Source organism: Columba livia, chromosome 3 (genome assembly GCF_036013475.1).
Source record: "Columba livia isolate bColLiv1 breed racing homer chromosome 3, bColLiv1.pat.W.v2, whole genome shotgun sequence".
Lineage (NCBI taxonomy): Eukaryota > Metazoa > Chordata > Aves > Columbiformes > Columbidae > Columba > Columba livia.
Window position 1 is genome coordinate 30,761,895 of NC_088604.1, and position 27,488 is coordinate 30,789,382.

The 27,488-nt window shown below is 36.6% G+C and overlaps 1 protein-coding gene across 9 annotated transcripts in view; it reads left to right on the forward strand.

The window, feature by feature from the left end:
- The window catches only part of ADGRB3 (adhesion G protein-coupled receptor B3), a 443,632-nt gene extending 418,099 nt beyond the window's left edge, over positions 1–25,533 (forward strand). For 8 of the 9 annotated variants that reach the window (XM_065056221.1, XM_065056215.1, XM_065056216.1 and 5 more), the window contains 6 exons: positions 2,016–2,111; positions 3,712–3,751; positions 6,003–6,646; positions 15,322–15,357; positions 22,672–22,776; positions 24,721–25,533. In XM_065056221.1, coding sequence (XP_064912293.1) covers positions 2,016–2,111; positions 3,712–3,751; positions 6,003–6,646; positions 15,322–15,357; positions 22,672–22,776; positions 24,721–24,909 — 1,110 coding nt within the window. In that variant the 3' untranslated portion in view covers positions 24,910–25,533. The remainder of the gene's footprint in view (positions 1–2,015; positions 2,112–3,711; positions 3,752–6,002; positions 6,647–15,321; positions 15,358–22,671; positions 22,777–24,720) is intronic. The other variant, XM_065056220.1, reaches the window with a different exon arrangement.
- Positions 25,534–27,488: the final 1,955 nt, after the last annotated feature.

A 27,488-nucleotide genomic window follows, 5' to 3' on the forward strand; every position in this document is an offset into this window, starting at 1 on the left:
ACCACTTCCCTGGTACCCGCACGTTCATCACATCTGTCTCTCCAGCTCTGCCTGGCTCTAAGAAAATCTTGTAACCTGATGTTAAAAGGGGTGGAGGAAACAAGATTATGTTTCAAAGTAAAATGTAGAGATAGCACAGTCTTTACATACTCAAGTTTGAAAAGCGGTTTAGAAAAATAAGCTAGCATTTAGAAAGTTCAACCTTTTTGCTTCTGATTTATGTGAGGACACCTAGAAGTTTCAACATATGTCAATATGATGGATACAGCTACGTTTGACATTCTGTTAATATGTTCAAATCATATGCTGCTTGCACTTCAGAAACACTGTAAGAAACACGCACATTTAAGTGGATCCTGACATCAAGATTCAGTGCTTTGATATCGAAGCTAGTGCAAGTAGTTCTCTGGAGCTATCTGAACTGGGGAAGCTTCATGAACACAGAGTCCCAAAAATGATGGCCACTGCATGTAGAGAGAGGTCACGTAGCAAGTTCTGAAGGAATAATGCTTTAGGGTCAAGCATCATGAGACTTGAGATGAGATTCAGCACAGCTGTGAGTACTTTGGAGGGAAAGGCTTTCATTTTTCTTTTTTTGCCAAATTGCTATGCCACTGCTTATCCAAGAGCATAAAAGTTTGAAGTGTGACCTGACATCAGCACTGATAAAGTGAGAGAAGTCTTGGATTAAATTTGCAACAACTGCAAGATGCCAAATTAAATAAGCATCAAACACATGGAAAACCACAGCAAGTGTAATGCTTAAAATCAGAGTCTGAGTCTCCATACTGGTCAACACACTTTACACTTCCCTACCACGTGAGAAATCTCAGTGTTTTGAAATCAATCCAAACCTTTCAACCTTACTTCATTCTTCTTTCTGCTCTATATTAGTCTTCCTCCACTTGCAATGGTCACTTATCAAAACTGCAGAGCACTCTTAGTCATTTAAAGGTTGAGCACTTTCTAATTACAAAAATTGTTTTTTTTCTATTTCATTTCGCCTTTTGTGAAAGTTCTTAAACAGCTTGCAGTAGAATATGATATGTCGAAAGGGGGATACCTTTTCATCAGCTACAATTAATGAATTATCCTGCTGTTCAGGAAATGTCCATGAGTAGAACATGATTTTCTTCCTTTTAATTATTTTGAATGAGACATGGGGTAATTTATACAGATAATAAATGGAATGTAGATTTTTTGGAGGCATTTTATTGAGAGTATTTTCGTATTCAAACAAGACATTATATTAGTTTTGGTTAGAGGTCACCCAAGTAAGTTCCTGGTTTCCAAGTGACACCTTGCAAACAGGTGGCAAATATGGATATTTGAATTTCTGGAACAAAAAATCACGTTTTAAAACTTAGATTGTATTTCTATATTAGAATGCATCTGAGGACATATATAGAAGTGAAACAAATTGGGTTTTGTGTTCAAATAAATATTCCCTGTATACTTTTAAAATATGGGTAAAAATATTCCTTCCATTCCAAAAGTTGCCATGCTCTCCCTAATATGGTATGTGTGAGAAAGTGTCAAAATGTATTTCCATTCTACTGCCAGCAAATAGGAACTGCATTTTTCTTTTGAATGTGCCTCTCTGTTGAACCACATATAGTAACTGTTAAGAACTGTCTTTCAAGAATCTTTATCAAGCAGAAGATACATTTTATTTTGCAATGGTTAGTAGTATAAATATTAATCCAGCTAATAGACCTGTAGCGAACTGAATGAGAAGACAAAGCCAAATGCTATCACCGAAAACAGATTTGGCTTGAGTACCATATCACCACTGACTACTGGTTAATTCTGCCTGTAGACAAATAAATTCTGCGGTCTTGGTGTGATAGACTGACAGACTTTGCAGCAGCCACAAAAAATAGCAAATGTATGAAATGGCAGAAATAAGGATTTATGTTTACTGCTTCTCATTTATTAAGTATGCTAAAGAAAATCAGGCATTGTATTCCTCACAGTTGTTGCACAAGAATCAGTATAAGATATTGTTTTCACAGGTTCAAGATGCATTCAGATGTCGACTGAGAAATTGCCAGGATCCAATCAACGCAGATTCTTCAAGTTCTTTTCCTAACGGACATGCTCAAATCATGGTTAGGTTATATTTTTTTCTTTGATTCTTAATTTGGTGTTCCTATCCAAAAGAAAAAAACACACTACTGTATATGGCAAGTATGCATAGCTGAAATAGTAACACCATTTTTAATCACAAGTCTGTTTAGATCATTATCTACTTGCTTATATCTCTTAGCAAGTTTAAATTATTGGTGTGATCATTTAGTGGAGCAGAGTGAATTAGTATCTTCCAGCGGTGTTCTTTCTGACAAAAGATGACAAAAAAGATGACAAATGAGACAAATATGACAAATGAGAAAGTATCTGATAATGTATCATGACTTTTCCTACTTTTTGTCTAAAAAGCACTGATTTGTTTGAAAATCTTCCCTTCATGAGGCCTTTAAAAATGTTCCTCTCAAAATAATTCAGACAAGTAGAAAGTGCTAAAGAGTCTAGAGCAGGGGTGTCCAACTCATTTTAACCGGGGGACACATCAGCCTCGGAGTTGCCTTCAAAGGGACGAATGTAATTTTAGGACTGTGTAAAAGTAGGAGTAGTTACATTTCTGCAGTCCTAAAATTACATTTGGCCCTTTGAAGGCAACTGCGAGGCTGATGTGGCCCCCAGTGAAAATGAGTTGGATATCCCTGTTCTAGAGGGAGAATCTAGTTAGTGGTGATAGCAAATGGCTTAGTATGCCATTAGATTCACCAGTATTATTAGGTAGTATATTAAGACAAAATATTGGTCCCTTCACTTTCAATGACAGTTTGTCATTGACTATAATGGGGACAGGATCAATCCCTAAAAAAATGCAAGGCTCAGCAAGCAGATACCTTTCAAAAAATGATTAATCAAAAAGGAATCAAATGTTTGGATTTCGTAAGCAAAATGTAGCTCAGTTTTATTAAACATTATTCATGTAATAAACTTTTCATGGAAATAAAAACAGTTTAAATTACTTGAATTCTATAACAGGATAAATAGTTTTGCTTAACTGGGAAAAGTATGCTTGGATTTTCAACTGTTAAAGTTTATTCTTCGCTCTTACAATTTGTTTTTGCCCAATTAAATAAATAATAGTTATTTTCAGGGAGTACAAACTTTACATCCTCACATTAGTAGCAAGGATTGACAGAATGTTACATAACAAATAACCACTTTATTAAAAATCAATGAAATTTCAGACATGGTGGACTAATTGGAATACACTTATTAACAGTAATTTGTATTGCTGGCTATCTTCAATACTCCTGTTTATCAAATGACGATGAAAAGCTTCCTTAAAGATGATGAAGTTACATCTTCCTTAAAGATGTAGAAGTTACTCTTCCATATACATAAATAACCTATACATTGTGTCATTTTCTTAAAATTATATACTTCCACCTATTTTACTCTATTTTTTCTGGTCAGGCAGCATACTTTGAAAACCACCCAGTTATACTTTAGGAAAGTTTGTAAAGCTCTGCTGTTGTAAAACAATACACTTCACCTTCTCAGCAACAAGAAACCACTTTTAAGAGACTATGACTCTGTAAGTAGGACATTTTGGAAGTGCCAGTTGACAAAAAGGTATTGTGGTTTAGTTTTCAATTAATAACGGTTGTCCTGTTTCGTTGTTTCTTGTTACAGACTGATTTTGAAAAGGACGTGGACATTGCTTGTCGGTCAGGTAAGAACACTGAGAGAACATTTAGCCAACAAAAAGATGTCTTGTACTAGTTCCTTGCAAAGTGAAAACTAGAAAAATATCAGAGTTCAATTGGTTGCAACGTATTTTTATAAATGTAAAGAAAAAAGTGATGCCACAGTACAAATACATTTATTTTGTTTTCTTACAAAAGCCTTTTACTAGAATTCAGCAGTTGGGAAGCAGCCAAAGGTATGATTGCCTATTAGAAGGAAAATGGGTTTAGAAAGAAGATCAGTCTTACACAGAAAATTTTCCTTGCCCTAGTACACAACCAATGTTTATGTATATGAAGGATGCATCAGTTGGTTTAGTTTTAAAGAGGGTAATTTTTTAGAGCTGTGAGTGAAATCAACAGTAGCTTAAGCAACATGGTATCAGGAAAATGAAATTTGATTGCACTTTAGTAGAACAGGTTTGGTTTTTTGTGGTTGTTTGTTTTATTGTTTTTAATGTTTCAGTAATGTGATCTTTAATGAGTCAGCTATGTTTGTTTCTGAATAATAATAATAACAACACATTTTAAGCATTTGACAACCTTGTTTAAATGAAGCACAACATAAAATAAATGACCCTTTAAACCCTACAGAAATTATTACATCTAGGAAATATTCCCAAAGGACAGTTTTACTTAGAGAGCCAATCCCACCAAGAGTCACTCTCTGTTTTCAGTGAAGAGAGAAAGAAAGAAAGGGTGTTCTCTGAACAGGATGGGTCAGGACAGAAGCCTGACTCAGTTCTTCTGATCACTCATGTGGAGGACATTCTCTCTTGGCTGGCTCTATGAGCAGCCAAGAAGGCTGAGCTCATTAAGGTAAAGTCTGAGTTTCCAGTCACCCACCTTTAAAAAACTGACAGTTCAGTTTCTTGCAACATGGTAGTAATTGATTCATGTGGATTAGTTTTAATATGCACATGTATTGTGCAGGGAGCAGGAAAGCACATTGTAGCACAAATGCAAATCTGTCACCATCCAATGCAGACAGAAGTCCAGCATTGGTCCATGTTGCTCCTACCTCTGGCAAAGTGGGCTGCCTTATGAGCTGCTTGCTGGGGAACATGGCAGTGAACTGACAGTTTCCAGGGGATCTGGGTCATCAGAGCCCTCAGGCTGCCAAAAGGGATGTAAAAGTAGCACCTGAGATACTTCAAGTTGTCTTACTGTCTCAGCCCATGAGCTAGATTTTATTGTACAAACTCGCACTGGTATGAATTAAAATATTTTCCACTGGGACAAGAAAAATCTTTGCACCCAGATGGAATAAGCCCAGTAATTGGTTGCTTTTTTTTTTTTCTTACTATCTGTCCTTTTTCTTTCATTACAAATGTTGAATTATAGACTTATATTTATTTTTTAAGATCAGTAACTGTGATTGAATAGATGCTTTGCTTTTGAATGCATCCTTCAGTGCTTCTGGAAATTTTGTATTCTATGACAGGATTAATACTTTTTACATGTGGAGTTGACCAGAACAAAAAATTGTTGGATGTTGCTACAAGTTTGAACAGGAAGGCCTAGGCCCACACCAAAAGTAGATTGTGACTGTTTTATGAGACATGTTTATATTCTGTATAACCTCTTCAGATGCAGCAAGATATGTCTTTCTGATACTAATGGAATTTCTTCCCACTGTAGTTACTTTTTTATCACTTTTATTTAAAATATAATTTAACACAGAAGAGTTTTAAAAAGTGAGGGAAAAGGAGCACTGAGGAGCTCAGAAACACATGTTCGTAGTTATAATCTTATGGAAGGTCATTACCATGGATTGACAAAATGATTCTGCCTTACAGTCTGTTTGACATTTTCCAGGAGGTCACATGGAGTTAATAATGGGAGTAGAGATGTCATAGTGTACTTTTTTTGGAAAACCCTTAATCAAGTGCCACATGTCAGGCTTTTCCTTAAGCTGTAGGTCACCTAAGATCTGTGTAAGGCAGTAGGAATAAATGAAGGAGTCTTTTTAATTTATATAAATGACTGAGACTTAGTCAGAGAACTCTGTCAGCTATACACAGTAGATTAAGAGATGCTGATCTGAAAAGAAAAAAAAAAAAAAAAAAGAAAAAAGCCTTCCCCAAAGAAAATGTGTAGAATACAAGTTGGAATGAATAGAAAAAGAGTTAAGAAGATGCACTGGTAAAGGGAGTGCTGATAAATAAAGCCACAAGAAAAAGGAGTGTTAGGCAGACATGGTTTCATGTTGTAAGAATTCTGTTCTCTGACCGACAGTTCTGCATAAAGACATTGGACCTTGCAGAGCAGCTACTATAACAGGAACACTTTCTAGAATTTCACTAAACGACGAAGAGGAGGAGAAGGGACCAAACCCTGAAGGAATGAGCTATTCTACCTTGCCTGGAAACATCATCTCCAAAGTCATCATCCAGCAACCAACAGGTCTCCATATGCCTATGAGTATGAGTGAACTGGCCAATCAGTGCTTGAAAAAAGACAACAGTGAGTTGCGGAGGACTGTTTATTTATGCACTGATGATAATTTGAGAGGTGCGGATATGGACATAGTCCATCCTCAAGAACGGATGATAGAAAGCGACTATATAGTCATGCCCAGGGGCTCAGTAAATACCCAGCCATCATTGAAAGATGAGAGCAAGATGAATATAGGCATGGATACGTTGCCTCATGAAAGGCTGTTGCACTACAAAGTTAATCCAGAGTTCAATATGAATCCCTCTGTAATGGACCAATTTAATATTAATTTAGACCAGCATCTTCCCACCCAAGAACATATGCAGAATTTACCATTTGAGCCCCGCACAGCAGTGAAGAATTTCATTGCCTCAGAGCTGGATGACAATGCAGGATTATCAAGAAGTGAAACTGGATCCACAATATCAATGAGCTCTTTAGAGGTCAGTGGTGCATAAACAAATTTCACGCTCTGTTGTTCTAATTATATGATAAGACAATAAATTGCATCTTGTGTCTAAGGGGCGAAGCAAATATTTTAATTCAGTATAAATTGTTGTTTGGGCTCATATGCTGCTGTTTGTATTTCTCTTATTGTCAGAAATGTTTGTACCTAGAAAACACAATTTAAGTTTCAGAGCCAGTCTGTATGAAACTGTACAGTTTCATTCCACGCAACTGCAAAGGATTTTGAGACCTACCAGGTAAAGTGCACTGGAAAACACTGTGTTGCTATGAAAAGAAAAACTATTCCTGCAAGATACAAATGATAATCATTGACCCTACCTGCAAGAACATGCAGTTGAAAATATTTACCATTCTACTGCTGACAATCATATCTGTCAAGGATATGATAGGTCTGATTCTGCTCTCACTACTGTAAATCTTGGATTCTTCTATCCAATAGTTCAGCATTTACTGATTTATTTTCTATACAAACTTGAATGTTGTCATGTGTGTGCAGGCGTACAAATCATGTGTGCATTATGTACAGGTAGACTGCATGTGGAGTATCCCAGATTCCAGAGAGATTGCAAAAGTGAACTGAAAATCCCTTAAAAGTGATTCAGTTCGTTGCTACAATCTGTCTGTGAGATGTAAACATTATAAAAGCAAAAGATATTTACATCACTTCTTAAGACCTAAGTGTGCCATTCCTGTTGAGCCTTTATTTATGCAAAGCCACCAGTGATGTGGACTTGATTTCATACTTGGGACTCCTTAAGAATTGGAAATGTATTTCACCGGCATTTCAAATGTCATGAAATGTAGCATTTGGTGAGAAAAAAAGATAAATGAGAAAAATATGGTGCATACTCATCCTCTGAAAGAAGTTACAGAAGGAAGAAAATTCTACTCTATGTGTAAACTTCAAGCCATTAACTATTACTCTACAATGTTTGGACCCGTCTGTGTAGGGAAGCAGTAATTTTACCTGATTTTTCAATTGTTAGACACTGAACTGTAGTCAATATTTCACAGATGGGGGGATACTCATGGATATTTCGTTTTAAATGGAGTTGAAGTTTTATGTGTGTATTGACTGGAGAGTTTGGACATAAGAATAGAACTTAGTTTCTTTTCAAGAGATGCCTTTACAAGTTTTGAAAGTGAAATATTTCCCTTTCTGTTTATTTTGTGTGTGTACTTATATAAGTTTTTACAAGACATAATTTAACAAAAAATAATAGAAAAATCAAGTGTGGGGCTTTGCAAGTAATCAAATAGGATCACTTTTTGTTCATTGTTAATATGCATAAACTTGGGACAAATTTTCAACAATATTTCTAAAAGATGGCACAAGTGCTTGCCCAGCTGGTGCTCAGACAGGCTCTTTCAAAGCAGGTTTGCATCATTAAAGAAGTTACTGCCTTCCGCTCTGATCCAGCCCAGTTAAGATTGGACACATTGGTGGGATATCTAGGGAAGGCTCATAATTCCTTCAGAAAATAGACATACCTGCCAGCACACCATCCACTCCACCTGAGGTCTAAATTGCTCTCTGATGATGCCTCTTTCTTTCCATTGGTGACAAAGGCCATCTAGGAGACCTAAAAAAAGAAGACTTTAGTTAAGCTGTAAAAATTTGGACAATATTTTATTTTCATTTTACACAGAGTCCTAAGTCCTGAGGCCACCTTGGAAAATGTGCCTGAAAATCTGAGTATAATGTACTGCTCCTTTAATGTTCGTTTTTTAACTGTATTTGTATCATATTTTAAGTTTACCCCTCAAATGGGATGTAGGTACCAAATCTGAATCACTATTCTGTATATTATTTTTATGCTCAGAAGAGACTACTAAGCATGTAGTAGAAAACATAGTAAAATACAGTAAAATATGGTAATAAATATTTAGTGCCTTCTAACTTGGTAAACGTATCAGGTTTAGAAAGATGTATTTTTGTTCAGAAAGCTGTAAACAGTTACGTTATTAAACCTAACCACACCCAGCATAATTCCATGTATTAGGAAAAAACAGATACTAGGGCAGATCAGAAATGAAAGGAACTTTTCTGGCTTTTGTGTCTGCCTTTGTGGTTCTCTACGTTACTTGATTATATAGCATTATTTCATCTTTTGATAAGGATATGCTGCAATGAATTGAAGAACATGAAAAAAAATGTACATAGAACATCAGAGTCTCAAACAGATCCAGATAAGCAGATCCAGCCAGATAAAGTATGTGATTGTGTTTTATGTAGGCAGTGTGTAAGAAGCAAGGGTTGAGGTAAAACCCAAAAATGCTATAGTTAGGACTGACTGGCTGGGTTAACTTTTATTGCTGCCATAAAAAAATAAAGGAATGGCAAGGGTTTTTTTTCAAAATATTTTTGATGTCCAATAGAATATAATTTTTTAAGATTTCAAGATTTTTCAAAGGACAAGGATTTCTCAGACATTATAGAGCAGCAAAACCCATAGCAGGATATTCAAGGTCATTCTGCCCATGTTTTTCCAGACAGAGCATGACTAGACCATCTCTGAAGGAGAAGATCCTGAGCAGTAGGAAGCCTCCTTCTCTCTCAGCTCATACTGCTGCTCCACCCAAAAATCCAACATAAAACCACATGGATTCCTGCTCAACAGGGGCAGTTCCCTTTTCACTTTTCTGAAGAAATAGATATGTCCAAGGCAGGTGGCGGAAGCCTCTTTTTACATCTTCTGCACTGTACAGGGAGTTGGGTTCCTTCACTATTTTCTACTTTAAGTTCCCAGGTGTTTTCTCTGGAATTAGCATATTACTATACTACTTCTAAGTTCATGAAATAAATTATTTTCTGTATTTTGCACATCCCAAGAGAAGGTCAGCCCTTAGAGCAGCATGTATCTATTCAAATAATTTAAAAGTGTATGTAGACATAAACACATAGTCAAATAAACAAAGCTATTTAAAGTGAAGGCTGAAATGTCAGGTTTTTCCATGTTGTTTTCTTTAGACTTTGTATTCATTATGATCATATGGATGTTTTGGAACACGACTATAGTATCAGCACAAGAACGTATATCATGACTTTTAACTCTGCAGGGAGGATCCATTATTTCCCCTTCTAATGGTAGGACCCCTACCATTAGATATCTAAAGGTAGGCATTTCCCCCTTCTGATATGGAAATAAAGCTTTTCACCTTCTGAGTCAATGTAGACAAATAGGCACTTTTAGGCCCCTTTTAGACTGGTGCTTCAGGATGAAGTAAATCACATGTCCTCAGTGCAGATGTCTCTCTTCAGGTGCCATAAAGCAAGCCAGAATTAGTTCAGACAGAAACAGCAAAAAAGTCATTGTCCTAAATTTAGTCAGCTCAATCCTACAATGTGACACAAACTTTCTTCCTATTTTTGTATCTGCATATTTTTTCTCAAGAAAATGTTTAATTGGGAAGAATTGAATGCTTTATTATATATGGAAGAACTTCAGCTTTCGAAAGATAGTCTCTCCGAATGCCATACTATTTACATACAAGTGTTGCCCTAATAAGTAAAAATTTAAGGATTTGCAGATTCCTGATGTGCAAGTCAGTGATTTTTTATTTTATTTGGTATGTACCCAACAGTACTTATGTAGCCACTGGCAGGCATATTAGTACATCACAGAGTTTCTTGGGAGTAGTAATTGAACATCTGGCTAATCTTCTGCACATCCGTTACATGGCATGGATTAAAACTGGCTTTGCTACCTTGGCATCAAAGTGGCTTGGAGTGTGCTCCTTCAGTTCAAAGTGTTTTGATTTTAATGAAGAAACCACTCTCAATACAGTCTTTTGGAATACTTTTTGTTTTGAAAGTGTACTCAGCGTGGTGAGCTCATTAAAATGAAATTACTTTGAAGTAGTGTGTTCCCAGCCAGTTAGATGCAAGGAGAGGTTAGGAGGTTTAAATGCAGAGGAAGAAGCTGATCTGTGCAACATACCTCCAGGAAAAGTAATTATTTTTATTGTCAAAAAAAAAAAAAAAAAAAAAAAAAAAAGTGCAAGAGGGAGTAGATACCTGCTGCCTGACTATGCAAGGAGACTTGCGTTGTAACCTTTGTGGAAGAAGATTGACAGGTTCTTTCTACGCTATGGTTAGCGTAATGTGAGAGGAAATGGAAATGAGCTGAAAGGAAACAGAGACTTATAACTGTTATAAGAGGAAGGGTGTGCAAAGACAGGCAATAGAAACATTTATTAAAGGGAATAAAGAGCATCTGCTTTATAAGAACAGAAAGGAGATGACTTCTCAAAGCATTTGCCATGTAAAGGACCAGAATTCTCTTTCCCATCTCATGTCTTCTTTATGTCTCATTTTCAGCTATGATATCTTTATGTGGATAAAGACATAAAGCCATTAGATGGGAAGCTGATTATGTGATCAAAATAATCCTTCTATATTCATTCACGAGAGCTCTTAATACGTACAAAGAAAGTCAACTCCAGAGCTCATTGGCCAAATAGCTGATGTAAGACACTGGGAAGAAAAACTGTTATAGCTGGGAAAATAAAGGGATATATTAGAGATAGTGAAGTGCAAAGAAAATGTTAAGGCAGAAATAAAGAGGAGAGAAAAGAAAGACAAGCATGCAGAAAAAAAGTAAAAGAAAGATGGCAGAAATGGAGTGGCAGCTTAAAATGAAGGTGTTAGGAAGAAGGAAATAAAAGCATCAGGAAAGGAGCAAGGTCTAAAATAAAACAAAAGAAAATAAGACAGAAAAAATGAGAGAGAACAGGAAAGGAGAGGAGAAATACATGGTTAAAACAGTCAGTCTTGTCAATAAAGTACCAGAGCATCAGGCAGAACAAAAGCAAAATGGTGTGAAGTCATTTTGATTTATGAGAAGCAAAAAGAGAGAGAGAACAAAAATAGAGAGACAAACACCAAAGGAATTTCCTCTTTATCATGTTTCCACATTGGATTTATTTTCAGGCATTCTGTATCTCAGATTTCTCTCCCTCCCATTCCTCATTTCATTCTTCAATAAGCTGTGGAGACAGTTCTTGCCAATTTTGTGACTCTTAGTGAAATGAAGTCTGGCCCTATAACAACCTCTCTGTCTTTCACTTCAGTGAGTAGGTCTCTGATTCCTCTGACTTCAGAAATTGTTGCAGCTGATTTTCAGATTACCATACAGGAGCAGGGGTAGGATCAGGCAGAGTTGATTCTGGCAACTGAAGATGTAAAGAACTGAAATTGTAGTCAGTGTTATGAAGTGTAGCACATATGTCAGACTTTCTATTATAACCATCTACCTTAACTACATATGATCATTAAGAAACATATTTTCAATTGCTTGTCCATTTAAGAAGTGCTCAGTTTCCCCTCAAAGCCTTCAGAAACACAAAACAAGTGGGTTTGGCTGGTTGAGTAAACACATCTGCAGGTTACCCTATTAAAAAGGGAGCAGCAAACTGGAATAATTTGCCGGAATAGTTTTAAATTGAGATCTCTGAAGTTATGTTTGTGTTGTGTGTTTATGTACTAAATTTGCTAGCATATTTTAAAGACTTAAAATTCCCACATTAAAAAGCTAATCCAACTTTTCACAAAAATTTACTTGCTTTATGTCTAGGTCATCTTATGAACTAATAGTCAACATAATCTTCTATTCAGAAACTAAGGATTTTTTCAGTTATATACACACAAAAGACATTTTAAATCAATACTGTCTATCCCCTTTCCACTTTTGTATCTCTGAGGGCCAAAAAAAATTTTCCTTTAATTTTGTTCAGGGAAAAAATCCTCCCCAGGCTAAGATCTTCTAAGTCAAATCTAGCCTCAGGGTGAATTGTAAACTGCTGATAATAAGGCTTTATATTAACAGAAGCATGGTTATAGCCCTCAGTATAATATGGTATCTCTGGTTTCAATTATATTTTGCACAATGTAATGTATCTTCAGGAGTATCTCCTGTAATTAATTGGGTAGTGGTGTAACACAGACTAGAATAAGGGGAAAATCAGGCATTTGCCATTTTACAGAGATGGAGAGGGGTTTTATTAGTCATTTAGTAAGAGCAGCTCTTTCCTGGTGTCAACAGGTTAGCACATGCTGGTGTATGGAAGTTATTCTTCAGTATTCGATTTTTGTCCCTCAGTGAGCAGTGTTTAAGTTGCTTTGGGATTACAGAGTGAAGCTATACACGATTAGCGCAAAGTAAAATTGATTTAAAATAAATTACTACTGCGATCCTCTTTTCTCAGAGTTTCACTTTGGTCCTGGCATGAAAGATGGGTGCCATTTTTTTGCTGTCAAATGGATTTCATCAATTAAGATCAAAGAGCTGTAGAGATCAGAGGTGGAAAAAACCTTGCCAGGTCATCTCTTCTATCTCTCCAAGAATGTTTTCTACAGTGTATTTCTCTAATAGATAATCCAACTTCACTTTCAAGACTAGAGTTTAAAATAAACGTGTTTGTGATAGATTCTTGTTGAGCCCTAGAAAAATCCCCACTGAGATAAACCTGTAGTATGAATTCTTTGTTCATAACTGGTGTAATCTAACAGCAGAATCGTAACAGTTATGGTTTTCTGACAATGGAACAGTTAAATATGTTAGTCTGTTAGATATGTCTTCTTACCATGTAAACAGTGGTCGGGTTGCCTAGCTACAAAACCTAATAGTCCAGCTGTGCCAAGAATATTTTCACTACGGTCAAGCAGACTTAAGCCAAACTACAAATGCTCCAATTTTATAAATCACAGTGTCTAGCAAACAACACATTTCTTTCTAAATTTTCCATGTTTTCACTTAGGATTCTCAGTCAAACAGTTCAATGATATCACATTTATTACTGAACTGTAGCTTAAAAACAGCTTTTTCAAAGCTGCTCCTGTAAACTTCACCTCATTATCTGCTGTACACGCTTCTTCTTTTGTAACGACTGAACCTTTACAGTAGTAGATGTGCTCTAATTGCACCTTGAAAATAGATCTTCCCTCATTAGAGATACGTAGATTTCTTCAGGTGCTGGTTCACTGTGGAATAATTAAGGTCTATGTCAAAGTTACACCTGTACTGAGGCCCCCTTAACATGAATGAGAAGTAAGAACTTAGCTACTTTAAAAATATGGGCATAATGTCCTCATATTTTTCTTACATCCAAGACCTTTGATGTTTCCATGTTTTCATGGTGCGCATTTTTGCAGAATTGTTTAATTTATTTTTAAATAGTCTATTTTAAGTGTGCTACATTAAATCAAGCCTTGCTGATTAAAGATAGCTTCTCCAAAGCTTGTTGTTGTTGTTGTTTGGTTTAATTGTTTTATAGACAGTTCTTTTATACTGCCTCTGAGCTCTTCAGGCATCAGAGTGTGTCAACAGTGCTACAGTGATCTTCTTCATATTATTGTGGATTGAAGCATCATAATTTTACTACAAAACCAGACAATATGTCACAAAGTGGTACTATCAAGAGCTCAGAAAATAAACATTTTCTGCTTTCTACAACTGAAACGCTTGTAAAATTATTTCCTCCTGTTGGAAGAAAATATAAAAACTTACTAAAGCCTGCGTGTTTGTTAAACGATATAAAAAAAGTCTTATAAAGTCATTAACGTTATTTATCTTCACTTAATGGGCTCAATTTGTATCCTGCTGCAGAAACTTGATGATATTTGAAAAGGTTCATTCACCATGACTTAAAGCCCTCCTATCTTACCACAAAAATTAGGGTTAAATAGTAGCAGCAAGCCTTTTTCTTTTCTTAGGGTACTTTTCCCTTCCTTTAACTCTTCTTGCTGAAGGAGAATGTATCTTTTCTTTCCATTTGCATGTCCTTTCACTCTTTTTTTCAGCTCTTCCAATCACTTTCTACATCACTTTAGTCTATTGCAAGTCATTCAATTTCCAGCCTTATGATAAAAAAAAAAAAAAAAGATATTTCTATATCTTCTTTTTATATATTTCTTCTCTGATATAATTTGACTTTATAATTGTTTCTTTTTAGGATCTGTAAAAAATTCTATGCTAAACTACTTGTGATAGCAACCATATTCTCTTGCACTGTATACAAGTGATTACCGCACTAGTAAATCATTCTTGCTTTATATCAGATGCTTTGAATCAGATTTGTCATAAGTGTAAAATGAAACCATTGCTTTCTTCATCCAGATTGTCATTGCAAAGAAACAAGCTGAAGCTATGGAAAGTATAGATGGCTTCGGCTTGATTTTGCTGTCATTTATTCCATTAAAATCAATGGAGTTGTACCAATGTAAACTTGATGTAGGAAAGAATCAATTTCTGTATAGCTGTACAAATCTAAATCATAGATATGTATAGATAGCTGTGTAAAAAGTATAAATACGATCATAATTTGTAAATACCACAGGAAGTATAGAAACAGGTTTATTTTATACACCAACAGGTTCAATTGCATGCAAAATAACGTGCATGTTATGCATCCCAGTGAAATGCAGTCTGGTTTATTTCAGATAAAATAATTTGGTACTGGTCTAAAAAACTGTATGCAAAGTCATGCCTTAATCTTAAATTATCAAGATAAAATCTACAACCTCTCACCAAATACCTAGTATATATCTAATAAAAAACCAAGAATGTTATTTAGACTCGTTACTATGATTTAGTGAATAGTCCCCTTGTTAATACAACCTCTTTTTTCTTTCTTTTTTACTGCTTAATAGAGAAGAAAATCACGTTATTCGGACCTTGACTTTGAAGTAAGTTTTACTGAATTATTCCTGATTATTAAAAGTATTTTCCTATAAGTAAATGTGAAGTGTTCATTTTACCAGATTTTAGCCTTCTGGCATAGTAGATGTCATAGGGTTGTTCAACTGATACTGGAAGATGATGAGCAATTCATTAAAAATACTTTGGTGCAACTTGTTTGTAAAATATTCTGAGATCAAACTGTCATGTTGCAATATTAACCATCATGGTTTCAGTTTTTTAATTCTCTGCCTCTTCATTTTCATCTGTTTTTTTTTCTTTTTTTGTTTTGCTCACTATCTATCTATTGAAAAAGCGTGACACTTCTGTAAGATAGGCCATATTGTTGCAGAAGGTTACTTTGTTCAGGAGGTTCTCAATAATTTGTTCTCTCTTTCTTCAATACTAATAACTGGCATATGAGTTTCACATCCAAATAGTGATTATGAGTGTGTCAAATTTTGAATGATGAAGCACTGGCGTTGTCAAATCTTATGTATCACATGCTATATAAAAAATCAAGTTCATGTAAGGTTGTTCACATTGAATATCCACAATTTCAGACTTAGACCCCATTGAATGAGTGTCGCAGGGTGGGGCATGTGCATCCACTACACTGAGAAGGTTTGTTTGTGCTAGTTAATGATTATTTTGTTCTGTCCCCTTCAGTATGATTAAGGCTGAGCTTTGTTTATTTGAGGCTTTTTTCCTCTACTCTCTACTAGAAGCAATACAGCAGTTAGTTTTCAAGGGGATGTTAATAATTTATGGATTTGGGGTTTCTGCGCAGATTGTCTGTCCATGAATGTTAATAGTGTGACATAATTCATTATCTGTGTCTCCAGACAAGTTGAACAATCATATTTGCAAGGAAGCTACAGATCTTGGTCTAAACTTTAACATACAGTGATCAGTATATATCAACTATAACTTTATAAATCACCCTCTGTGTATACAAACAAAAGCATTTTATATTATTATGTTGGCTGTAAGCACAGCACATGTACATTCAGATTTCAGATTCTGGTACACAGAGAAGAAAGAGGCAGAACTAGCCAAATGCATCCATAGCAGTGGTGAGAGAAGCCTCACAATGAGAGAAGCGTTTGCTTTGGTGACTAGCGTTTGCTGAAATGCTGACCTTCTGTGTCCGATTGGGGTTTCTTGGTAATGTAACATCATGCCTTCATCCCCTATGTCATTTTCCCCCAGAGAGTATAGTTACCTTAAGCAGTCATGTAATTTCTCCAATGATGCACCAGGCAAGGATTCACACAATAAGTTTAAAGAAGATAAAATGAAAATATTATCGTAAATATGCTTTAGGATAAATGTATCGAAAGGAAGAAGAAAAATATGAATCAACAGCAAAATTTTGAGGTGGAAGCAATTCTAAAATTAAATGAAATCAATATGAATAGAAGTTTTATAATTATTGGGATATAGAGAATTCTGAATTTTACTGTTTTAAAGAGGTAGGAATATCATGCCGTTCATGATGAGAACAATCTCTGTGGAAACAGATGCTAAAACATTCTTCCTATCACTCAGAGGATCATGGTCCAACACCAAATTAACACCAACACCACAGTACACATTCTGCTCTCAGGAATCAGGCCGCCCATTACATGCTTTCTTTTGACTCACATAGTGTATTTAAGATGCTAACAACTTTTTCTTGTCTGCAGCATTGTTGCTCCATGGCCTAATATTTTTAGAAGTATTATTAAAATGCAGGAATTATACCTTTTTGTAAAAAAGTAAGGATGGGGCCATTAGGGTCACTGCTGAAGAAGTGAGAGCAGCAACAATACTGTGCCAGTCGCTGCTGTGTTTTAGAAGTACTGACTCAGACTAACCTCATCTCACCTCCCTGTTTCATGGTTCCTCTGATTAAGCCTGTGGGCTTTCCTGTGTTCTTACACATAGCATGGCTGGCTGACTGTGGTAAAGCAAAATAAAAAAGCCATAAAATGTTCAAGTAGTCACCTAGCTTCATTCACTCAGCAAGGCATACTGATGAAGGGATTGAGATAGTGTTTTGTGGCCAAAGCACTGCTCTTCTGATACTTCAAAGCAGCTTGACTTCAAAATAGAACAGAGCCTGGAGGTGAGGTCAAGCTAGAGTGATTGGCCATATTACTTAAATATTTAACACCTTCTCTGCTTTGTCTGTGACCAGTGACATCTGGCACTCTCTGAGAAACCATCCTTCCACACTTCTGAGGATAACAAATGTGAAATACGCAGTACAGATAACATTGTGTCAAGCTCGATCCTTTTAACACTCTCCCAGCAGTCTCTACACCCACAACCTCTCACACGTCTCTCTATATCCATACAAGAAAAAGCCTCAGGCTATACCTATCTTGCTGAAGACATTTGATGGAACATTTCTGGGTGCCAAAATGCCAGTTTTAATATGAACGAATTTTTAGAATGATCTTTACTGTTTTATTCTGGGTTACCCTTGTCTCTCCAAACAGTTCCTGAAATGTCCTCAGGGAACTAATGCAACCTAGGTACCATTCATAATAGGCAATTTGGTTGTAGAGTTCTTGTTTTGGAGACTAAGAGAATTTCATAGCATTTGTGGAGAACATGGAGAACCTTCCATGCTAGATGGTGCCAGAGAATGATCTTGGACATGTTTGACCTACTACAGTAGAGTCACAGTTTCTATTTTTTTCTTTCTTAAAAAAAAAAAAAAAGAAAAAATAAAAAAGGAAAAGAAAAAAAAAAGACTATGCTGGTGGACTGAAATGCAACACTTACTTTAATATGGACATTTGTAAGTAAAACAACAAAATACATGAAAAGCAAACTTTTTTCTGGAGCCACAGCTCAAACTCAAAGCCAGCTGCTATGTCATGTGAACACAGGCAGACTATGACTGTACTCAATGCCATAAAATAGTCTCTGGTCCGGTTATCTCCAATATATATAGAAATACAGGTGTAGTTTTAAAGGCCGTTGCAATGGACTATAAATAATAAAAGTCTTGTGACTGCTGGGTAGTCTTATAGAAAGCTTATGTCTCCTGTCGAAGGAAAGAGAGAGAGAAAAAAGATGACATCCAAACTGGCCAGCCCTTACCACAGATCTTAGAGAGGAGTCTCTTAAGAACTGGGCCACTTGTTTCTTGTTTTCTCTTTGAAAATATTTCAGCATTACATTCTTAAATTATCCCGTTATGTAGCAAAAAGAATGACTGTAACATACTGGGTTTAGTCTGTAGGCAGAAAGTATTACTGCTAAATAATATACTGTCCACTATTAGATTTTGCAAAACACTGACTAATCTATTTGAACATTGAAGTCTGCTAAAATGAACAGTCAACATGGAACAGCTTTACAGCTCTTTTCTTGTGATTACCAAGGATTAGTTCAGACTCATTCATGAAGTCTGGTATCCAAAACATGACCAAAATTAATAGGTCTGCTCACTTTGGATCCTTGCTGCTGCTGGTTGGGGTGACCCCAGATAAGTGCCCTCCAACTGCAGTCATTATGTTCTGCTTTTCCCTAAAGCTGGACAGGTAGCTTTTTCATGAAGGCTCAGCACTAATACTTAGCTGTCAGATCAAATAAAGTTCATTCTAATTATGTTGAACAGAAATACAGATGCTGTGGAAATTCCCAGGAGGACTTCATAATAGGTGTGCTCTGACACTTACAAAAATATACAGGAGAGTTAAATAGTATTATTCACAGGCATTTAAACATTCAAGATCACAATTACCTTTAAAGTCTATGAAAGGGTCTAACTCCTGGATTTCCCCAGCCATTCACCCCGCTCTCCCCTTTCTATGAGGCATTCATTGCATCTACTTGGAATAACATTTATGCCAAATAATTCAGAAAAGTGCTTATCACCCTGTTCCCCATGATTCAAGTCATCTCTGTCTCTTTTTGAGCTCCGGTCTTGAGAAAGAGCAAGGAGACACAGAACAAGTGTGAATACCAGAATGTCTTCTTTTGTTTCCACAGAGCAGTAGACTCTCACCAGCAATAATGCTAATTCAGCATTTGTTGCTAGAGTTTATTTCTTTCAGAATTTGATAGGCAATAGGTATTCGTTATAACAACACTGCTAATTCACAGAAAAGTTTAAAATCTTCCTCTTACTGACCTGAAGACATCTCTCAAAGAGAAAGGTGAAGAAAATGTGCCTCCGGGGAAAAATCCTTTACCACTCTCAAGTCTGGCAACTGATCATACCTATAACATCTTGAAATCACAGCATGTTTCCATTGTAGGGCTGGGAAGGCATTTCCCCATCTGTTCTTTTCACTTAGCTATTTCATACAATATTTGAAAGAGAGCATTTTTACCTGTGACAATATAGAATATCTCAAAGGCAAACTCAATATTATTACTGTCCTTCAAAAGATTGACTACAAATCTTCAAATCTTTGTAAGAATATTTATGCTTGAGGTAGAGTTTAGCTAAAACCCTGTCATAAATAAAAAAGGTAGCTGGGTACAGAGTTAGGTTTGAAGTCCTCCCCATCTTGATGGTAGCCATCCGCCCTTGAACAGTAGATAGTAGTAGTAATAGATGCTCATCAGACTAAGGCTCAGTCTTTTCAAAACAGACCATTGATGTTACTTGTGAGTGGGGGTAGAAATGTGGAAGGGGTGTCAGTTCAGTCTCACCCACTTCAGGTCATGGAGTACAAGAATTGCAGAGGCTGCAGGAAAGACCAGAAGAAGACGTGTCTGTAGCCTGAGGGCCAACTCAGGCACTTCTCGAGGGGATGCGGCCTTAATGGGCACATCCCCAGTTGCGCCTAGAGAAGGCATGTTTTTGAAGGGGAACACGAGAAGCTCCTTTTCCATCCTGTTCAGGTCTCGATGCTACTAGAATCATCCTAGTATATACTGGTCAAGATCTCCAGCTCTGTATTGCTAAAGCTAATGGATTTCTAAGACTGATAAAGCTGTGTTTTCCACATTGCCCATTTAATAGAGAAAACAGATTAAACCCCCACAAATACTTTGTGGGTTATTTTCTTATAAAAGAGAGTTACCCAACAGAGCACATTTTCTAGAAAGGAGATAAGATGGTACTTCCTAACAAAGAATTTAAAAGAAGTCTGTAAAAGAAGAGTTAAATTTGGAAATTTAAGTTACTTCACCTTTAGTTCAGATCATTCTTTATAAGCAGTGGGGAGGGTCAGGTCTCAGTGGGTAGGTATTATGGAATGGAAGCCAGGAAAACACAAAGCGGCCAAAAGATCCATGGGTACATGTGCATACCAGTCATTCCGCTATTAAGGATAAAATTTAAAGCCTTTTTTCTGGCAGACTTCCCACTGCAAGTGTTTAATTTTTCCTCCCACCTACTTCTCCTCAGGAATAATGTAATGAACTGAGTAAGACATTTGCATTATTCATATTTGCTATTTAACAAATTCTTGGGTACACGATTCAGAAAAAAATATCAGAAAGTAACATTCTCTATAATCCTAGCCTTCTATTAAAAAGTTTCCAGCTGGAGATACTTGTTTCACAGTCATATGCTATTTCCTGCTTTTAGAGGTGGTATTTTAACCCACCAAATCTGTTTTATTCCCTTCAGCATGTCTGCTTATTTCAGCCAATAATAGTCTTTGAGGTGGAACGTTTCTTTTTTAATCCTATGTATATAAAATTTGCTAGATATCCCTGTCTACCGTAACAACAATAGCTTCAAAGAATCCCTAGGAAGTGACTTAAGTGAAACTTCCCTCATAAATTCGGATCAGCTAATACTAGTTAAATCATAATTCTGCAAGGAGTTCCTCACCAAAACCTGCAAAACTGTTTCCCTTATTCACCCCACAATTCAGGTTAAGTTCTAATAGGTCTTTAATTGCTTGCTGTAGCTTATGTCTCTTTTGTGAATAATGTTGCAAATTTCCTGTTCTCAGAAGCGAAACAAGTTCTCAGCTTACAGTGTAGCTTTATTAAGGATGATACGGTTATTAGAACATAGCAGTAGAAATACATGATCAAGACAGCAGCCATATTTCATAAAATTTATAAATACAGAATGCAAGTGAAAGATAACAGTTAAAAATGTGTTTGGTAAAGCATTATTTGGGGGTTGGCTACTGCCACTCCGTTTTAAAAGGTACTAACCCAGACATAGCAGAACGGTACTTGCTGGCAAGGGTCACACTCAGGTACTGGGTACGTAAGTTCTCAGGGTTTGTCACACACAACGCCGGTGAAAATCAGGCTTGACAATCAGTGGACATGCATGGAGGATGGTATCCTGCTCCTTTTCTATCAACACTATTGGCTGCTGCCCTAGCTTTAATTCAAGTTCAAGCAGTTACAAAAGCTTAAGAAAGGCCAAGCTGAGCCCATCTGCTGTTGGACTGAGGTGAAGCATCCTCAGCCCCTCCTGTCCCCTCTCCACCCAGACCACAGAACCGTGAGACTGGTTGAACAGTGAGTAGCCTTCAGCTTTGCTCCAGAGCCCTGTCTGAGTCCCTACCTGAGCGTGAACTTGTTTGGAAACAATGCAAAGGGTAGGCTTGACACTCTGGCCTTGAAAAAAGGCTTCACTGTCCGTGTAGCTGCCAAGGCAGGTGCATGGTCAAGGGTCTCCTCCAACTGTGGGGGCTGCTTGGGGTCCCACCTCTTGCACAGGAGATCTGTATAATTAGTTTTTGTGGAAGAGTGCCCTGTACATGGGCTAGACGGAGGGTGGTTTCCAATTGTCCAGTCCATGACATAAGAAAACAAGTAGCATTGAAGAACTGTGCCTACTTCTCTTAAGATGAATTCCATTTCAACTGCGTTTTGTGATTATCTGAATGACAAGAAGATGTCTAAATTAAAGACACAAAGGTTGGAGCTTTTCCATTTTGTGCCAAAACTTCTGAGTTCAGTGTTCTCATAAAAATTACTCGGATAGGGACTATTACAAATAGTTGCTACATTCCTACAGAAATTAAAATATTAACATCCATGCTGAAAACAGAAGTTCTAAAATAATCTTCCTAATGGGCACGAGTCTTTCTGAGAAACTGCCATTACTTTCAAAATACTTCTAGACTAGCACAAAATCAGTGTCCCTTAACTCAATAATGTGGGGTGAAAACAGTCCCTTGTACACAGGAAAAACATTGAACAGAGCAGAGAGAAAGCTCAGTGCAATTCACTCCCATTGGTTGAGTCTACAGGGAAAAGATGGCCCTGCCAAATTCAAATTACTTTATTATGTTGGGGAAAATAATACTTCTCTTAAAAAAAATAAAATAAAATTAAAAAAAAAAAAAAAGCCAAGATTCTATTATAAATATAAGCAATTATGTTCCATTTTGCAGAAGGTCATGCATACAAGAAAGAGGCACATGGAATTGTTTCAAGAGTTAAATCAGAAATTTCAGACGCTGGACAGATTTCGGGATGTACCAAAATCAGGCAGCATGGTAAGTTTTCCTTCTTAGATATTTAAAATATGATGGATCCTTAACAACAACAATGAAACAAGTGTCCTTTGAACTCACTATACTTCCTGAGGTGACCTCACTGTGAAACACCTTTAGATAGCCCCCAAAATTATAACAAAAGGTATTTTCATTAATCTAACCTATGTCAAGGCTCATTGGGTTTTACAAGTAGACCATAACTAACTCACTTGACATCATAGAGGACAAGGAATTGAGCTGTAGGGAACACATTTCAAATCTGTATATGCCTACCAAGTCTAAAGGACTTTATATAGAGAAAGCAGCTCACTAGTGTAATGTGGCCAATAGGGCTTTTCCTCTATCTAGGCAAGCAGATATTAAATTAGTTACTACAAACAAGTCCAGTTTGATTCACCTATACATGAGACGGTCCAGAAATCACACAGGTTCTGTAATGCTGTGTCTTTTCCATAATGGGTTTATAAATATTTACTGTGGGAAAACTGAAAATTAAATCATCCTGAGCTGACTCTGCTATCATCATAATTCAGATTTATACATGTACACTCATACACACATGTGTAACACCCTGACTACATCTGATAATGGGAGCAAGGAAATAATTGATTCTGCCTAATTAAAACAGTTAAATTAGTGTGACGTATTTGTTAGCAGTAATATTATGATTAGTAATAATTTCATATGTAATCTTATAATGTGAAAATTGTATACTAAATGGAACTGAGCTAGAATTATTGTATTCTATAACTTTTTCAGAAGAGCTGCTTTCAGACATGAAGAAGAGATATTAAGCAGATGTGAGGCCAATGGATTTACGTCACTTACATCACCTTAATCCGGCAGAAATTTGGCCCTGATTCTTTGATGAACTTTTAGCTGTGATATGTGTTATTTTGCACCCAGTTCTCTCTCACTCCTCCTTCTGAGATTTGCTGACATGTGAAGTTTGCATTCACCTCCCTGTTTGAGATTTGCTGTCCATGTAAAGCTTGGATTAATTCAAAATCTCAAAGGGAATCTCAGTGGAAGAGTTATGTTTAATCTGTTTCACATCGGCGCTATGTTTTTGAAAGGTCTGCTAATAAAAGCTGCCCAGAGGAATGCTCTATCTGTAAGAGAGTCAGCGAGTGATCCAGGCACCTAAATATAGGCATCTCAGGCTATTTTAGACAGCCTCAGCTCTACAGCACAGTACAGGCAATGATTACACAGAGGTAAAAGGAGATCAGAACCTCTCATGAGAGGTAGCTTGAGATCAGGCGGAAAATCTAAAGGCATCTAAAATGGTGCAAAAATGTCAAATTTTGGCAATGATGTCCCACCTAAAATGTTAGAGCAGAAATCATAAATTGGTCTTAGTCCATAATGTCTTTCACCCTATAAAATTTAGCATTCAACAACAACAACAACAAAATTCAATAGAAAATAACCAGCTTTCAGCCTGTTATTCCTAATATGCTTGAACTCCTCAGCCTGTAAAGCAAGGTGGCTCTCACAGCATTTTCAATGACTAGGTTTCCATGGTTCTGTCAAGCACCTGCCTGAATTTAAAATCCAGCTGGCAATCTCTGTTTCAAACCACTCCATATTTCAGACAGCAAGCTCTTCTCAATTACCTCTTTTTCTCTTTTCCCACTTTTTTACACAACCTCTATTAAAAAGATGGCTATTGGTACTGGATCACTCTGCCATTCCTCACATACATTGGTTTTTGTGCAAGAAGGGGCTTAGCTGGCAGCTCAGGTGAGGAGCCTGCCACAGTGGTGATTGTTCATAGAGGGAGTTACAGCGGTGCTGAACACCCGCCAGCCTGGCTCCCTGCAAAGCCATTTCCCATCTCTGCCTTCTGTGTCTCATGAGAGCACGTTAGCAGTCAGCCTTATGAAAGGCAAACACACTATTTCATCCTTGATTTTGATTCTTCTTTTTTTTGATCTTCAGGAGAACTCTGCTCCAAGCAAGGCTCCATGGGACAGTTTCAAAACCCCAGGCGACTACCAACACTATACAACGATAAATGTATTAGACACAGAGGCAAAAGATGCTTTAGAACTCAGACCAGCAGAATGGGAGAAGTGTCTGAACTTGCCTTTAGATGTGCAAGAAGGTGATTTTCAAACAGAAGTTTAACAAAAATGAAAACAAACTGAACAAAACAAAAACAAAAAATAATTTGTTGCACTGACAATAAAGAGACTTTGGGAACCCTGACACTCCTGTCTGAACATTGTGACTACTTTATGTCAGGCTCTTCCTGTGCCAAATGTCAGTGGCTTTTTTCGTACAGTATATTCCCACTAGAGCGGCTAGTGGAGAACCAGGTGTACAATTCTTACCATCGTGTGTTGTAAGTACCCGTGGAATGGATTTGTAAGGTAATCTTTATAGATAAACCTCAAGCAACGATTCATGTTGTAACAGCTTCATTTGGTTTAGTTTTCAAAAAACTTCACCATGAAGCACAATGTATATATTTATGCAGTTTTTAAAGTTTATAACAGTCTGTTTGGCCATTACTACACTTTTTACTTTATAATATAAAAGCAAAGTTTTTGTCATTAAATGAATGTCTGTTGAGCTACATTCTTCATTGCTTTAAATGCAATAAAGTAATAATCTCACTTTTATATGAATAATATATTTCACATCTTTATTATTGCAGTTTTCTCTGGAAAGCTCAGAGTAGCTTTCTCTGCTGCAGCTGTGTATAAAATATTTAAAATGTTGTATGGTGTAAATAAACCTTTGTCTACATATCAGTTTCTTAGTGCATTTTATTCTGTATTTGTTTATCTGAAATTTGCATATTTATAGTTTTCTTTAAAAACACACATACTGAATATGTATTTGAAGTTTAAATAGTACGTTGTTCTAACTCCTGCATATTAGTAGGTTTGTACGGACATTCTGGGTTTTTTTTAGGTATTCTTTTGTGACAATGTACCATAGGAATCGGACTTGTCAGAATACTACTACAATTGTTCTGTTTTATAAGAAGTTTTGTCTTGTTGCAGAAAAATAGTGGAAAATAAGTCGAGTTCAATGCACAACACCCAAAGAAAATGGTGATTCAGAATCATTAAATCTTGTGTATGGTATTGTTGTAACACAAGAAGAAAGACTTTGAAGATAAAAAATTCTGAAGATTTTAGACAAAAAAAAAGAGTGTATTACGTATTATAAATCAAGAACAGCACGTGATAAATATTGAAAATACAGTTAAACAATTAGGAATAGAAAGACTAAATCTCCCTCTCTGTGCTTAGAACCCAAAGCAGATCCTCAAAATCTCTCCTCATTTACAGCACAGCTCAGGGGCAGGGTGGGGAGAAGAGGAAGATATCTCAAGTCTTCATATGCCATAATTCTAGGAAAAAAAATTCCAAAACTATTTTAGTTCCTGCTGTATGGAATTGAATATGCTGCAGCCTGCTAGCTGAAAAGCACTTAAAGAGGAAGAAAACATGACCACCAACCTGCTTAGGAGGAAAAAAAGACTAGAATCAGCAAGAACTTACCCCAGAGCATTGTTAGAAGGGGATTGTCATTCATCTGCTAAGTGAAAATTAATTAGGACCAACCTTAGGACCAACCTTCAGAAAAGTGTTTCAGTTTGTAAATCCTTCCTCCAGGCCATAATAAGGTACTTAAAACATGAAAAGGAGCCTGACTTTGCTTACTTTGAGTGAGCATCTCATGCAGAGTGCAGACTTCTCTAAGCTATTGCTTCAGCACAAATACAAAATAACTAGCTATCAGCCAAATTATATCAAGCCCATTAACTGGTTTAGGTAGCTAGAAGTTACATGATGTGGTACTCAATATTGCAATACATCAATCAGTCAGAACTGGCCCTTTATCTGCTGATGCAGATGGAGGCAGCTGTCAAGGTTGGCTATGCAGCCTACTAACTTCACACCCCTGAGACCAGATAGCACACCAAACCCCTCTCCCTCTTGTTTTAATCAAGTTCTAATCTAAAAGGGGGTTGTTTTCCCTTTAGATAAAGATGTAACAGAAACTGCACATTTTTAAGGATTTAATCTACTATAGTAGGCATCTCTCATGCAGAGCATGTTTTACAAAATTTCTACTTTTTGAGACCAATCAAGAATCTTAGGCCCCCGAATCCAGATATAAGCTTTAGTATCCTTCTTCACTGATCTAAACATAATATAAATCTAGAGCACCTTGGTATTTCAATAACTATAGTGCAGAGATTATTTGCATAAGTTTTGTATCACATAGCTGCGGTTCAATAGCAGTCTAGTTACAGCTACAGAAAGCTTAGGGTTGGCTGCAAACTCACCCAGGAAACGTGATAAATCAGTCTACACTGAATACACTGCTGACCTAGTTGTGCTGTTATTAATAACCCAGTTGATTCAGGTTTAGCGTTAGCCTGGATATTTATGTACCACACAGTGGTCACAGATGTGCTGCCAGTGTATGAGCAGCAATCTTCAGTACCTCTTTATTTAGAGGCTATACTGCCCTGCTCAGAAAGTGCTAGACATTTTTATTTTCCTGTTTACTTGATATTTAGAAATATTAAGAACATGCTGAAAACCAGTGTACTTGCCTACCAGTTAGACTGTTTCATATTAAAGCAGAGTTTTTCAAAAGCAAGATTCCACATGTACTTGCAGTTTGCTGCTCAATATCTCTGAAATGGTGCAAGTCACACTGAACCCCGCAGGAGAATACGA